At 30.2% G+C, this 16,835-nt stretch overlaps 1 protein-coding gene across 21 annotated transcripts in view; it reads left to right on the forward strand.

Annotated features, from left to right (window-relative positions):
* The window catches only part of Dnc (phosphodiesterase dunce), a 315,712-nt gene that overhangs the window by 267,485 nt on the left and 31,392 nt on the right, over positions 1–16,835 (forward strand). For all 21 annotated transcript variants that reach the window (XM_083101564.1, XM_083101565.1, XM_083101575.1 and 18 more), the window contains 3 exons: positions 8,576–8,677; positions 8,756–8,820; positions 9,853–9,965. In XM_083101564.1, coding sequence (XP_082957690.1) covers positions 8,576–8,677; positions 8,756–8,820; positions 9,853–9,965 — 280 coding nt within the window. The remainder of the gene's footprint in view (positions 1–8,575; positions 8,678–8,755; positions 8,821–9,852; positions 9,966–16,835) is intronic.

Below are 16,835 nucleotides of genomic sequence, written 5' to 3' on the forward strand. Positions count from 1 at the left end.
TTTCTATGAAAAAATGTCTCAACTATGTACGTATGTATGGATATTTCTATAATTTTGTGTTTAAACCTGTTTTATAGTCAATTTTGCAACACGAGATATATTTCTAAATGGCCCCCTGGAGCAAAATTCTCTTCAAAATTGTGTACACGTATTTTTTTTTTAATTATGAATATGTTACGTTGTATGTATTGTTGTCTATACAAACAATGGAGATATCTTTGTCATTAATTTTACATGAGCATAGAGGATTTTGCAGTAGATTTCAGAAAAATTAACGAGCATTGCATAATATAATCCATCTCTTTTAGCATTGCATTTTACATATAATGAAACGTCCATAAAGATATCAAACGAATGTATTGGAAACGTAATTTCGAAATGCAATAGCGAAAATTTGAGAAATTGCATTCGAAGCGAGATGACGTAAAGCTCAAACATGCGAGATGGATCCATTGCGCGATTTCTCTGGCTACAGTTTGTACATCAGAATTTGATAAAATTGAAACTCCATCACGATGCAATATACAAAATAATATATTTTATTGAAATGATTTAATGTACCGCAACATCAATCGTATGAGACCGTATCGGATGATAAATAAGAATAAAACGATACATCACATATAATCATGAATTAAAGCTAGTTATTTAATGCAGAAAAGCTTTTTTCATACATTTTATTGTAATACATATTATTACTATCTGTATCAAAAAATGATTATTGTTGTTGACATAGTTAATTTTTAGAAAAGAAACTTATGCTAAAATATTTATTTTTAACGCTTATATATTTTTGTTGATATTAAGCTTTTCAATTATTGCGCAACAGAACATAAAAGAGCTCTGGCAAATGTTCAAGGAAATATAACTCGCCGAAATTTGCTCGATTTTGTTAGCAGTATATCAATTTAGTAGACTTACGCGCGCTATTCGGCAAGTACAAGCTAAATCTGATTAACGAACATTGCAATGAGGGTAGACGCGCATTTTGGAGAACGGCCAACGGTTATATATTGGTCGTCGTTTGGAATTCTGCGACCATACGTGAGGCTTGATTCACCTAGACATGTGAAACACGTCGCTTTGCTGGCTAGTATCCCAACCACGGGATTGGGATAACGACTGGTCGATCGTTATTCTCGTATAAGTTGATACGTCGGGCATTATTTAAGGAGCATACGCGATCTAAATTCTATTTTGAGGCAGTATGATATTTAACGGGACTTTTAAGCTAGATTACACAAGACACGACGATTATGTGATAATTATGCTGAATCAATGCGTGAATAAATGAGAACATGCATCGGAAGGGGGTCAAGGAAAAGATTTACGTCATTGTGGGAAAACGTATATACGGTGTATTAGAATTATAATTTTATATATCATACAGACACAAGAATTGATCATTTCGAAAACTTAATATTTGTACGCAAATTATATATATAACGCTATTTCTCATCGTTAGAAGGACATTTTCAGAAATGACATTAATTAGAGGAGTGATTTTCTGTAGCAAAAAATATTCGTGAGTTGACTTTGTCAACATCAGCTGTAATTAAAAATAAAACATTTTAATTTTGCACAGGGATTAATTAATAAATTTTAGACAAAATTTGTATTTGGTTGAGATTCTTTGTAGCTTATCGGTAGTGACCCCGAATTAATTATATAGCTGAACTTTAGAGTTTTAACATTTAAATGCATGTAAAACAAAAATAAAATTCTAATTAATATTTAGATTACAAAGGATGCGATATTACGGACAATTCACTATCGTGTGTTCATCAAATATTATTCAGCGTGACATTTTGCATTTTTACTTGGATTTATCCAAACTCTTGAATATGTTATCTGACCTAATATTGAATATGTTAGTGACCTATGCTAAAACACTTACAATTTAAAATTATTTGTTATACCATTAAAGAGATTATGCGAGAGATTATGCGATAAAAATTTAGTATTTTTGAAACTTCTAGTGAAATAAGTTATAAGAGATCATAAAAGTTATAAATTAAAATGAAATATATATTCTGATTTAATTTGCGATTTAGCTCAAAAATATTTACTTTAAAAATTAAATGTGAATATCTCAAGATGCATGTAATTGCGTGCGAGCATTCTTTACAAGTTTTCAGAAATTTATACGTGTAACGCTACTTGTTATTTAGAATTATTAGAATGATGAAAGTTTCATGAACTTCGCTAACAAAGCATTCATTAAGTAATTTTCACCGGATATTGAGTATTTGTGGCATATAACATACATGGTATTATTTGAACTTGCTAAACTAAGAGAAATTTGCATCGTTAATTTTTTTCATCGAGAAGAGATATTCTAAATTTAATAAGATAATATTTTTGCGAGTATTATGTTTACGCAATCTTTTAGCGGAAGTTGTTTCGTAAATTATTTCACATTGCAAATGATGCGAATTGAAATTTCTGCGGTTTGGGAACATCAGCGTTTACTGCGCGCTGGTAATCAATTGTTATTCAACGAATATTGCATTCATATTCCGCTTACTTGTCAGTTTGTCAACGCAATTCGACGTTATCTGGCCTCAAATCGACGTGGCTCTATCGATGTATGCTCTCTTCAATCTTGCCTGCCTTCCAAAATTCACTTTTATACCGGCTTACGTAATCATAATATTTGGCTATCGGTTCCCCTTTATTGCATTATCAGCGAGTTATTGATCCGCCATCAATTATATTATACAGATGGATTCTCATAGATCGACTGTCGTGTACAAAATAATTTCATTATTATTGCGTCATATGTATCCGTTTCGAGGTAACGAGTCGCGGGCCGTTCAATTAATTAATCCATATTATTAAATTATCAAACATATGTATCGTCGCGTATTGTCATGTAACACAAATTGAATATTCCGTAAAATAGAATAGATGTACTATATTCTACATGTGAGAATGTTATATACACATATAAGGATTTTGCATTGCCACTGATTATTCACGTCTGCGTAACAGATTTTTCTCTCTTAGATTAGATTTATTTTTTTTTTACTTTCTCTAAGATTACATAATCATTTCTGCAAACGTTCCGCATTCTTAAGTCTATATAATTGAAGTATGAGCGGATACGCGATATTCTGTTTGAATAAGCTGCAAATGTGCATATTTTTCTCGTGCTTGGCAACAATTGAATCTCGGTCGTATTGATCGTGGGGAGAAAAATAACCATCACGATAACCATTCTGATGTATATATATAAAAGAATCTATTCAATGGTTCACCGCGGTTGTATGAAAAAATAATCTTTTCTCGTTGAAGGGAAAAATGCTTTTCGTTGTACGCGTTATTAGTGTTCAACGTTACTACGTTAATCGAGCGTTTCTGCAATCTCGACTGTATTATACAGGAAGTCGCTAATAGATTGAAGCGGTAGAAAAGACTACTATGGAAGGTGTATTTTACTGACACTATAATTTAGTAACTATACAAAGTGACAAGTAATTAATATATTATTAATTAGAAATTTGATTGATTTCTCTCGATAATACAGATAATGGATGGCTAATTAATAATGTTACGTAATAATATTGCTATTAATGTGTTATATGTGCAAGAATTATTGCGCAACTAATGTTGATCAAGTAACAATAAGAATATTGAAGTCTTAAAATGAAAACTTCCAATTAATTATTTATTAATTTATTCATTGATTATTTATAATAAAATGTTATGATTCGTTATAGAATAACTTAATAGCGTTGGAAAGAAGCAAGTTATTTAACAAATTGTATAATTACATGTATCAGAAAAATAATAGAATGATTTTACTTCTAATCTTTCCATTATCTTAGGAAAGGTAATACTCATGATAAAATCCAACAAAAATCTTGAGAAATATAAAAATATCAAATTCCCTATGAAAATTGATATCAAAATAATCGAATAATCGACAAAAATTCTATCAATGATTTAAAAAAAATATTTCAAAATTCTTGTATTTTCTTTTTTCTATCTACAAATTGAAAATATGAGTCATATCATCGGAAACGAGATAAAAGAGAGAAAACAATTGAAAAGAGGATATAGAAATATAGAAAATTCTTGCTACAGATGAAAGGCTCGTAGGATATAAATCCCTTCGCATTAAATTTGTAGATTTTTCTACTTGTTCTGAGGAAGAAGAAGAGAGAAAAAAGGAGCAACATTATTGTGTTCAATAGTCGAACAATGTTACTACACTTCAATCAAGCTTCATTGCCTATCGCAGGCGTTTATAGGACGGAAGGAGACAAAGACGGGGAAAGAGACAAATACTAACGTCGCCGCGCTGTATCATTGTTGCCATTCATGCGGCGCCAAGTTGTTTTCTTGGGTGCGCACGAGAATTTTGCTGCTTCATTTGTCACATTTAACGCCTTGCTTGTGTGCTAGCGTATATATATACCGATATTAAACTCCGAATTTCTAGTCCTCTCGCAGTCGGACACAATTATATGGTCATCCGTTGCAATTGATCGCCGCTCATGAGACGAAAAACTGTTTGGGAACTCGAAGAACGTCGATCTCATACATTTTTGCGTTCGTTAGTTATTTCAATGGCTTCACTCGCGACGCGTATCGGATACTCGAAGTTATTTAGTCTTCCTTGTTTAAGGAAAATTACGAGATGAGCGCTTTGAAGATACATCGGAGTGATCCTTTGCCAGCAGCACTTTGTTAAGAGTTTATTCGGATGTTGCCTTATATATAAAAGCGTTCTTATATATTTATATCTTAATGGACATTAGTGACATATGGTAAACATGTGAAATTTAATTTTATTCTTAAATCGATCTCTATAATATTACCGTTCAAATGTACGTTGCATAATCATACGCTTTTCTCGATACGGATGATCGTGAAGAAAAACGGGATAAGATATATATATTTTAAAAAACCCATTTCATTTATTTTGCGTGATTTGTTTTCCTTTTTAGATCGAGTAAAATGAGTGTGTTATGAGTTTCCCTTTTTAACCACCTACGTTATTCCTAGACCTTTTGCAATACAGATATTGCAGCAACAGTAAAACGTATTTCTAAAATATGTCACGTTTCTGCCACTCTTACCGCCAACGGATCAACTCGTTTTATGTCCTCTCATTGTGTGAGAGAGCATGAGTGTTTTTTATTTCTTTTAACGTTTTTGCACATTCTGGAAAAACTAAAAAAATATAGTTAACTATCAAATGTGAAAATTTTCCATGTCTATGAAAAGGAGATTTATATCACATAATATCGGTATTTATTTTCACTTTTAAGAATGCAATTGAAATAATAAAAATTTTGATGAAGCGGAAATGGATCTTATTTATATTTTTGGATTTATAGTAAATCTCAATTTATCTGAATTGCGAAAATTAAAATAATATATAAAAAATCATAACACTTGTTTGTGTGTAATATTTATGGACAGTTAGATTTTGATTTTTTTATCTTTATGATATATGATTGATGTGAAAATATTTTTTTCTTAAATGACGAATAATAGTGCGAATTTAGTAGAGAAATTTGCTATCGGCATTTCTCGTAGCTTATGACCTTTCTGCAATATTTGTAGGAAAGCTCCCATTCTATCATGCACGTACATATATTACGTACATATATTAATGTATATATCTGCCTGCGTAGCTCTATGCGAAAGACAGGCGAGTCTAATTAAAATATATTAAATATTTAAATTGTGTTTTTTCACGTATGAGTCGTATCAATTTCTTTACTTGTTATTAGTATTAAAATATGTATGTATATGTATATTATTAGTATTAAAATTATATCTTTCCGTACTAAAACATGCTAATTTGCCAAATAATATCAAAATTATTACTTATGTAATAATGTTAAAAGGAGATTATAGAATATTATTTATTAAAAATATTTTTTAAAATATATTTATTTATTTTTATAAATTACAAAAGATTTTTTAAAAACGATATCTCTGTTTGTAGGAATAAATTATTTTTCACAAATTTTTACATTACATGAAAATAATTAATCTGCATGCGTACGCACATGCATCCATACATTGTACTTGAATTAATTAATTTTATCTCATCATTGTGTGTGTCAATGTAAATTCCTTTTAACATTACCACTCAGCTCATTTGCCTGTCATCGTGTATCTCATACGAGATGTTAGCAATTAATTAGGATTATCTGCTTATACGTGTACCTTAGAATCGTGCACATCCCAATTTAAGCAGCATAGTAATATCATTAGTATTACAGAGTGAAGATGTACGTCACTAGTTGTTGTTTATATTAAGCTTTTGCGTGTTGTGATTCTCTTGGCTGTCATTTGTGATGTCCAATTTTAGATCGAGACCTTTGTACGCACTTTATGATGTGATATTCAAAACGCTTTGAGGTATTATACCCAAGAATATCTGAAAAGATCGATTATAATTGTACTCATGATAATATTGTTTTTTTAATGTATTATATGTATATATTACATTATATTATGTATGCACATACACATATATCTCTTAACAAAATATTAATATAGAGTACACGTAATATTGCAATATCAATCTTTATATGATTATTCAATTATAACAAATTGAGTATATTAAATATAGAATTATATTAAATATAGAAGTAGGATGAGTTTATTTTATATATAATTATATCTGACAATACATTTTGAATGATATCAAGTTAATTACATACACACTCTTGATGAACTATAAGAATGTAAAATATAAGTGTGTGAAATATAAGAGTATAATATTAATAAAATTTCACATAAGTGATATTGGAATTTTAATCTTTATATTATTTTATTATATTAAATAAATTATGTAAATTATTTAGACATTATTATACAATTATATCGACTTGCAGTACAATTTTAAGCTACTTCTATCGTAATATTCAACATTTTGCATTTATTCATATTGCTTTTATATATCGCCGAACAAGCAAGGTTGATTGATAATTATTTAATAGCGGTGTTTATTCTTGAAGATTCTCGTTGCAGCAAGAGTCATTCGTAGTAATTTAGCTAGGAGATGGAATGAATAATTGCCAAAATTATTTAACCGCTGTGATATTCTTCGCGAAGAAGAAACGTAACTTTCTTTCGCGGAATAAGAAGAAAGCAGGAGATGAATAATGATTGCACGTTGATTATGTCGTATGCGAATTTGCGTATGCAAGAACTTGTCAGTAACATATTCTTCGTATTATTTCAGTAGGATACATACAAGGAGAATTGTAGAAATGAAATCTGAATCACGAATTATGAATCTCTCTCTCTGAACAAAAATGAAGTAGTTGTGGATATTTATATATTGTTATTGAAATATTTGAAGAATTATTCATCTCCGAAGATTTTATGCAGGCTTTCATGAAAAATCTGTCTGATGCAAAATCCTCTGTAATCTCGCTTATTATACACGTGCGTTTACCCAAGCACTCACGTAATATTATTGTCAGTTTATTCATGTATAAAATAAGTAATACATGTATGGTAGCACACGTGTATACTTTGCATTCCTACATTATATTTTGAGTATACTAAATTGTAACATCATGCTAATATGTACGCGCGTTTTAATTGTTGTAAATGTGTATAATTTGTTATGGTAATGCTGTAAGAAATGCAATATATAAAATAACGGATGCTAGATATGCGAGGGGGATCGAAAACAGAAAATCTCTTAAGTTCAGGGACAAATAAAAAATGATTAAAGTAAAATGGTTCGTATACCAGAAGTTCATATTGGATGGTCATAGGAATAAAAAAGGATAAAATTCTGTGTGCAATTAAATAGACGGTACACACAATAAACTCACGTTATGTAGGATAAAATTAAATTCTCACTATATGGCAGAAATTAAAGCGATAATATAATAAATGGAATCTATTTCACACATAATTGCAAAGCAATAATAAATGAAATGAAAAAAAATGTCGCAATTTCTTTAGGGAACGTGTAGAAATTAAACGCAAAATCTTCCTTCAATCGAATATTTGTTTTATATACTATAAAAATTATTTAAGATATTCAGAGCGCAAACAAGGAGCTATCCGTGCAAGAAGCTATCCAATATCTTTGAATAAATAAATATTTCTGTATATCTGCGTATGATTTACTCTTTTATTTTTCAAATATCCAAGAATATAGTTTATTTCTAAATGTTGTATGCTCCTGATACAATTCTATGTAAAACAGTATATTACTTCTTTCACTATAAAAAGGATAAAGATTTGTTGAATTAGTGATTTTTTCTCACGAAATCGTGTACTTTGTACGCTTTGATTTTTTTTCTTCAGATTCAATTCTTGAATATTTATGATAAAACGTGCAAAAATGTGCAAGTGTGTTTATGTATATATCTAATGTATACATGCGTGTATGAGAGAAAAAGACAGAATGGGAATTACGTTTGTAACGTTATCGAGCTATCACGTCTGCATGCAATTTACACGCGAAGCGACGTAGACACTCCGGAAAAAGATTCATAGCAAAGCTGTCGAACTTTGCCCTATCAATATACGGGGATCAACAAGATGTCGATGATGAATTATGTCTTCTCTCTTTCAATTACAGCCATGGCGAGGATCTCATCGTTACACCCTTCGCACAGATTCTTGCTTCTCTGCGCTCGGTCAGGAACAATTTCTTGTCGCTCACGAATGTGCCGACAAATAAGTAAGTAGATTACCGTGTGCGTTTGATTTTACGCGATCGGCTCGATTTTTTCATTAATTTTTCATCCGTCTTTTGCAGATCGCGAAGGAGTAGTGGGCAACAGGGCAGTAGTACGCCACAGCCACGGATTTTGGCGCCAGGAGGTAAGATAACAATAAAAAATTTACTATGTTATAATTATTTTGGCTTGAAATAGATCTCCTAATTTTCATAGAGACTTTGTTTTAATTTTTTGGCGAATTTTTATCATCTTTATTTGATTTAATACACATATTGTTATCACATTTTTTCCATCATGATTATTTTTTTTTTCGATTTATTGATAATTCGTGGAAGATCAATTTCAAATCAAAAAGCAAATTTTCGTGACTTCTCTAAGCGAGATTTAATGGTTAACGACGATGAGTAATTGCTTTAAGAAATATATTTATTTATTTTATCGATTATTTATTTCTACCGATTTTTTAAAATTAAAGCGCAGTGTACTTTCATATATTAAATATTGCTTAACTTTTATATTTGATTTCTCTCAGAGATTTTTATTACATATAAATGAACTTTATGTGAACTATATTTCTTCAATTTTTTCAAAAGCACTTTTATCCTCTTATTAATATTGTATCAAATCACGTCATCCTCTTTTAATTCTTAAGCTGCTTAAATTTCTGGCGAGAATTTTCTTGTTTTTTAAAATTATATTAATAATTATGGCTATGTATATGACTTTCGTATGTAGTGTATTTAGATTCTGTGTATTTAGTTTCGATTATTTAAAATATCTTAGAGTTTTTCATCGATTTCATCGTTTAATTAAATTTCTGTTAAAAATTGCTTTCGTTATTCCAATTGCTAAATGTATATTTCTAGTTAGTTTTTTTGTGAACCTTGCGTTTTTTTTTATTTCTGAAATATCAATATTTATTTTTCATATTGTCATATTCCGCATATAAAGCGCGAAAAAATATTTCTCATATTTTGTTCATTTTCAAAGAATTTTATAAAATTTTGGAAATATGAAAATATAAATGATCAAAGATTTCAGGATTTTATTAAGCTCGATTAAACTCAGATTACAACCGTATCGGCGAATAACATTTTTCAATGTTTGACTTATTGCTTGCTAGTACACAAGCACTTTTTTTATAGTATTAAATTTGCTTTTCTGGATTTTGCAGAGGAGCCCTTTATGAAACTGGCTGTTGAAACGATAGAGGAGTTAGACTGGTGCTTAGACCAGTTGGAAACCATTCAAACGCATCGATCGGTGTCCGACATGGCATCTCTGAAGGTACGACTTAATATACTTATATTTCCTCTTCTCTATACTTTTTCGCGACATATTCTCCCACCGCTTGATTTCTCGTACATTTTGCAAATCTCAGAGATTCTGCGTTATATGTACATATATAAAATCTCGGGAGGAATCCGTTAGGAATGTATTATTGAAATGATTTTAAGCGCGCGCGCGCAAAAAGATCATGAAAATGTGAGTCCAATTTCTAAAGGTCACTACATTTTTGGAATAAATTGTATTCTTTATATCTTTAAATAAATTCAACGACATAGTACTGTAACATGAATATAAGTAAAAATTATTTTTATAGAACGCGCTAGACATTGAAAAAACTTCGTTATTTTGTTTTGCTCTTTATTAAAATAACGGTAATTAAAAAATATATCTAACGTTATTTTTTGGAATAATTAATGTAAAATATCATACATACTTAGGTTTTCTTTCTTTTTGTATACTTGAGTTATCACACAGTGTAAGTGTAAAATGTTTATATTTATAAGTGAATTTTGCATTATAATCATTAGCGATTTATTTAATAATCTCTCCCCTGATGTTACGAAATTAAATAGAATAATTTTTTTTTTGTTTACACATAAATCAATGCTGAATTTGTGCGCAATATTGATAATGTAAAATTGCTCGATTATACAAACAGTTGCATGTATACGGAAATTATGCAATCGTTTAGAAAAATCGCGAAGCCAAGAAAGATTATTCATTCCCTTGGGAAATCCCGAAGTCCCAATATTAAACCAGGATTAATTCGTTGTTTCGCGATATCGAAGAATTACGATCCGCTTATGCGTTAAACGCGACTGTATTTATTTGTCGGTGGATAACAGACACTTATCATACTCGGACAGAGACAATCGTTTCTCGATGACACTCTCGACATCCTAGCCATGCAATTTCCGCGACGGTCGTTAATCATTTGTATTCCGGTCGCGAGAATTTCCAATTTCCATGGCTGCATCGGCGAAATCAGCGCGAGAACAAAGTCGCCCGAGTGCGCGATCAATTTATTTCCTCTTTAAAATACAAGAAGAATTGTAATTTTACATTTGCGATGCCCAATCAGGATGGTAGATAGCAGAACGGGTTGCGAGAAAAATTAAAAATTTAGTAAAAAGAATTGGCAAAAATGGGAATTGTTTCTCTCGGTTTTTTAATTTCTTTTTTAAAGGTCGATATTTTATCGAGAAACCTTACAGACTGCGAAAACTTTCCGACGCGAAACAAAATTTCACAAAGGCTTGGCGCGAAGACTTTTCTCATTTATCTCGCATAAACTGGAAGTCAACTTCCGCGTGAATATGAATATTCTTTCGCGTGAATATGAATATGCGCTTATGGAGTATTTGCGAGATTTGACGTGCTTCAATTGAGTTCAATTCTTTTTCTTACGTCATATGCGAGGATTCAATAAACGCAAGGAATCTTGCTCTTAATTATTTTCTGTGCACGAGCACTCTTCTGAACTTTTTAAAAAAATGTTTTTTTAGATTGCTTGTTGAATAACCTGTCCGCCAAGATGCAACGCGTATATGGTAATTAAACTTCTTTGAAGATAGATAAAAATGTCGGTTATTAAAATTTAAAGCGAATGCAGCGTCGTAATTTTCCGAAAGTAAATCTGCTCTCGGTTTACTCTCTGAGGGCCCATGTAAAAACGTTGTTCGCCTTTTGCACTTTCCGGTGGCGCAGTTTTACTTTCTTTCGCCAGTGTTGAATCGATATTTTTTTCTGTCCCTTTTTGATTGACCTGGAAGCGCCACGTGTAAACCCGTGTAGGTGTTCAATTAACCCAAATTTCTTTTGAAATGTTTGTTTCTACATTCAAAGAAAATAAAATAATAAAAAAATGAGGACTTTTAAAAAAAATTAAAATGTAAAGATCAAAAATCAAAATATGTTTGTGCAAAAAGCAAAACATATTTGTATATTACAATATATCTACCGTTAATTTCCAAAATAATTGCATTCTCTTTATTAAAAGACTTCCTTATTTCTTCTTGCCATGTATAATAACAATTTTGCGTAACGAGCGTAATAGTAACATAAGCGTAAAAATCTTATTTCTCCATAAAGTCACCATTCTCGACATGAAAATTAAATTAAAAATTTTGCATCTTTCGCGCGAGTCGCCTAATTGTCATTGTAAGATTAAATGAATTGTTCTCTTTGTAGTTTATCGCTATTTGCGCGACAAAGTGTTAAAATACAGCTGAAATATCGGGATTTATAAGCTCTTTGTAGCTCGTTACGAACTACATATATGGCTTGATCGTAAACGTAAAGAATCAAAAACTAAACCGCATATTAATCTTGCATAAATATCTTATTTTGTTATTAGAAAGAAAAGACGAAAATACAAAACAAATCTATAATTTATTATCTTTAGAGAATTTATGTGAAATAATGATGCAATTCCTTGCGATTCTTTTTAATGTAGTTATACACAAAACTCGTTTTTTGTGTCTTATAAGTTCTATTATTTGTCTCTATTATTTATAATAGACATTTTTTATTCTTTACTATTATTTTTTCGTTAAAATAATTCATTAGAATACCGCCCATATAATAGCATATTTAATTTACTGGCACGCATAATTCACACACACACAGGTTCTTTTTTCACACGCATAAAACGCACCTCCTAGCTATGCTTTTTTGGTCGTATATTAGCGACCTTTCTCTTCCTGTACTGCGGCCCAAATATCTCATGCTTATTTTCACCTTATGAATTATTCGCCTTATTTGCATAAACATAAGCGCTGCGGCGAATGAGCGAAATGCGTATCATTTTCAGTTATTACATGATTTCGATTCTTGCGTTCGTAGTCTAAAGTAACATGCATGATTACATGATATCACGTCAACTTTATAGTTACTTTCTTTTCGCTGAAAGAAGCGTCATTTTTTTGTCTTGAGTATACGTCTTGAGTGACGTAAGAATATTAATGCTCCTTATTTGTCAAAGTGACGTTCACGTGAATGTGTGCTGAAAGCAAAATGACACATACGTCAGTATAATAAAAAGAAAAATCTAGACGCGTGCTGATAAATTAACACAATCACTATTAGAAAGAGAAAGAGATACAGAAAGAGAGAGAGAGAGGGAGAGAGAGAGAGAGCGCTTGTAATTCCTTATAAATAATTCAATATTTAAAATTACAATTTTTTAAAAAGTATATATATACAATATATGAGAGAATTCATTTAAAAAAATTGAAAAATAAATTCTTTTCTTCATGTTAATTGTCAGTATGTTAGTTTAACGAAGAAAAGCAATTTTTAATATACATTCAGACGCTTTTAGCAGAAGCATTAAGCATTTTATCAACAAGTAATAACAAAAACTAACGATTTTTGGAAATTGTTTTAATCATGTTTGGTATGTGTGCTTTATTTTGCGAGATATAAATTGACCTGAAATCAATCAGTTATCACTTCCAAATTTTATTTTATTTAGGAATTGACTCATACACATACACACACACACATACAGAGTCCTGTTTCATTTAATGAAATCTATAGTAAAACTTTATAATCTTTTGTTATTCTATTTGTATTTGATCGCGGAAATCTGCAATGTTACATTTAATAAATCAAGCGACTTTGAAAAATAAGTATTTTGATTATTTTTATACAGAATATTGCAAAGTATATGAAGTTAAAAGATAAATCTTTAATTCTTGAAAATAATAAAATAACTGACGTATATAACATATATATATCGTCTACATGACTCATGTTAATGTTATCAGTTAAGAATTTTTGGAAACAAACAATAAATCTGAACACGGAAAGTTAACTCGTAACTCATTTTAAAATCTTGTCGTTTTAATTTGACGTTAAGCTTAACGAGAGTCAGTGTAGTTTACTGTCGCAAAAAATGTCGCGTTGCCTATAATTTTTTTATAGTCTTCGCACACATATGGAGATTTATTTGTGACTAAAAACGTATTGGAATTGGAATCGCTCTTTAATCGAAGCAAAGTAAATTTTAGCAGAAGTCTGATATTAAACTGTCGTAAAAGTGAAATTATATAATTAGAAAGGATGTATTCAATAGAGAAAATTATCTCATACAGAGTTACTTAATTATTATCATCAAAAGAGGAAATATATAATCAAGATTTCATATAATACATATTCATTAATATTAAAAATTTGTCTAAAGAATTATAATTATATCATTTTTTATTTATCACTTTTTATACTTATACAAACTTTTATATTATATAAATTCCTGAAAAACAATTTGTGATCATTTATAGTTTATCTATCAAATTAGTTTAATAGATCTCTGGTTTTTTATGTTACTCTTTTATAAACTATATAATTAATTTTTTAATTACGGTTAGTAATTTTCATTTTTATAGCTTTTATTTTTGTTTTATAATATCTTAAGAGAATTACACGTAAACAATTTTTTCTTTATCATTCTTTATTTTAGATATTTAATTTTTTAATTTTGATTACAAATTAACTAGTCTTCAAATTGATACATTCGTTTTTTGAACTTACGATGTCACTTTTCGTCTCCTTCACTTGTTTCATTAAATTCGTTAAGTTGTATTTCGACCCACAAATGCACTACCTTGACCCGACTACGTGATGTGGGATATGTTCGCGCTTTTTTCCAATCTCCAAAAGCAGAGCTCCACTTGCGAATTTTTCTAATAGATCTCTCTATGATGAACAAATGAATCTATTACTCTCGCGGGACCTTTCGTATTTATCAAGAATTCGTTCAAATGCATTTGTTTCGTGGACGAGAGCGGACGCGATAAATTCAAGGGTTTCAGATTTATATCGGGGAAAACGTGGCGTGCGTGACCGAACCGTCGAGGCTGCTCGTTGATTACATATAGAGGCCGATTTCTCGCCGAGATCGGCGGGAATTGTGAAGCATTCGTGTGTAAATCCATCGATTCCGTGAGACTGCCACTGACAAGATCACTTCAGCCGGAATTCATTCTATTGTGCGTGAACAGCGGAATCTTCCCGTCACAAACGTTGTAATTGTATTTTAAAAATTAAACAATATTGTCTTTCCTAATATCACGACATAGGGAAAAATACGATTAAAAAAATCATGTTTATTAAGTTAATTAATTAAGAATTTTATCATCTTATATTTCTTTAATATCACATTATTTTATTTAAGAAAATTTATAATATTTAAAAATTTTATAAAATTTATAATATTTTTAATTGCCTCTTATATTTGTCAAAATCGTTAAAATCAAAGTTGCTCGATTACTTACCAAAAGCACTTATGCACCGCGCACTGAAATACATTCTCTTGAACAGATTTATACCGATTTATTTATACGTCTGGAGTGGACTATGTTTACGGTTTGTTTTCATATACTTGGCACACATGCAGCTTCAAGATCAGCAAGTAAGCGTCCATCGACCAACCAGAAAATAGCGATTTCGTGGGTATTTCATGTATGCGTATTTTACTATCCTTTCCTTTCCTCAAATTTAGTGATTTCATGAAATTCTGCAATTTGCATACGATTTACCGCATACGATCGTATATTTGTAATAACGTATCTTTTTTGGAAATGGCGCTCGTAAAGTTACGTTTGATGGCAATTGCCTTGGAGGGTTGACATAAAAATATTTTACATCATATTAATTCAACATGTAGGTATCTGAATACTTTGAAACTGCCGGTAGTTTTTAAGAGAAAAAATGACGTTATTATATACAAATCTTTGTGGACTTTTCATGTAATCCTAATCAAATTAATCAAACGTGAAGCAAAGCTTAATTCGTTTCATGAGAAAAGAATAATCGACGACACTGAGAATTGATCCGAAGGATGCCCTTGCTTCTAAAAAAATCAATATTTTGAATTAATTAACCTACATCGACGAGGACTCGTGACCTCACTATTAGGCTCACTGTGAATAAACCGATCAGTATATGTGGTTATAATAGTGACAGCAAATATGTGCTAATAATGATATCAATATTTAATATGGATATGATTGAACACCTGTTTCAATGAACATGTATGTTTATAAAACATTGGAATTGCGATAATTTGTATACTTAAATATTATAATTATATACTTAAATATTAAATATTATAAATACAATATTTTTATTACAATAATTTTTTATTCAATATTTTTTTCAATAATATTTTTTTCTTTTTCTTTCTTTTAATTTTATTATAATGTTGTGATAGAATTTTTAAAAAATTTTTTATTTTTACTATTTTACCAATTTTCATATTAATTTATTTGATCCATCGTTTATTTATAAATTGTTTAATACATTGATAAGATAACAATTCTCTTATTTTATATTATTCAGTCTTATTGTACTTTTATCATTTTATATATTTTTTATTAGTTTACAATGAGAATTTTTGCTGAAAATAATCTTTAAAGTATTATTAGCTTTCCATTATTAAAAAATTGCTGTGTTACAAACATTGCAAGAATGTCTTTTAACATAAACGAGAAGCTAAAAATTTTCCATCGGGCCAAGCCTAGTATTAACCTTCTTTATTTTCGAAATGCTCACGGCAAACATTTACTCGCGTTTTCGCACTCAATCTCGCCCGTGAAACTTTTCTTCATAAAGGCTCTCCTGCCTTTGAAACCAATTAGCGTTCTTCATGGTCCGTTGCGTAAAAAGTCTCGTTCGTTTTATTTGTCGTTCAATGCTTGAACGCGCAATACGAGGAGTCTGTCCTTAGAAAGGAGCAACTAGCATTTAGCGACCTAAGGATAGAATTTAGAGATGAGCATAAAATACGCGTACAATTATCAATAAAACGCTTTATCGTTCATTGACTTTGCCCGATACTTGAATCCTTGGAACAATTTAATTATG

Source organism: Camponotus vicinus, unplaced genomic scaffold (assembly GCF_025532165.1).
Source record: "Camponotus vicinus isolate PSW18456_S1 unplaced genomic scaffold, iyCamVici1.0 SCAF_6, whole genome shotgun sequence".
Lineage (NCBI taxonomy): Eukaryota > Metazoa > Arthropoda > Insecta > Hymenoptera > Formicidae > Camponotus > Camponotus vicinus.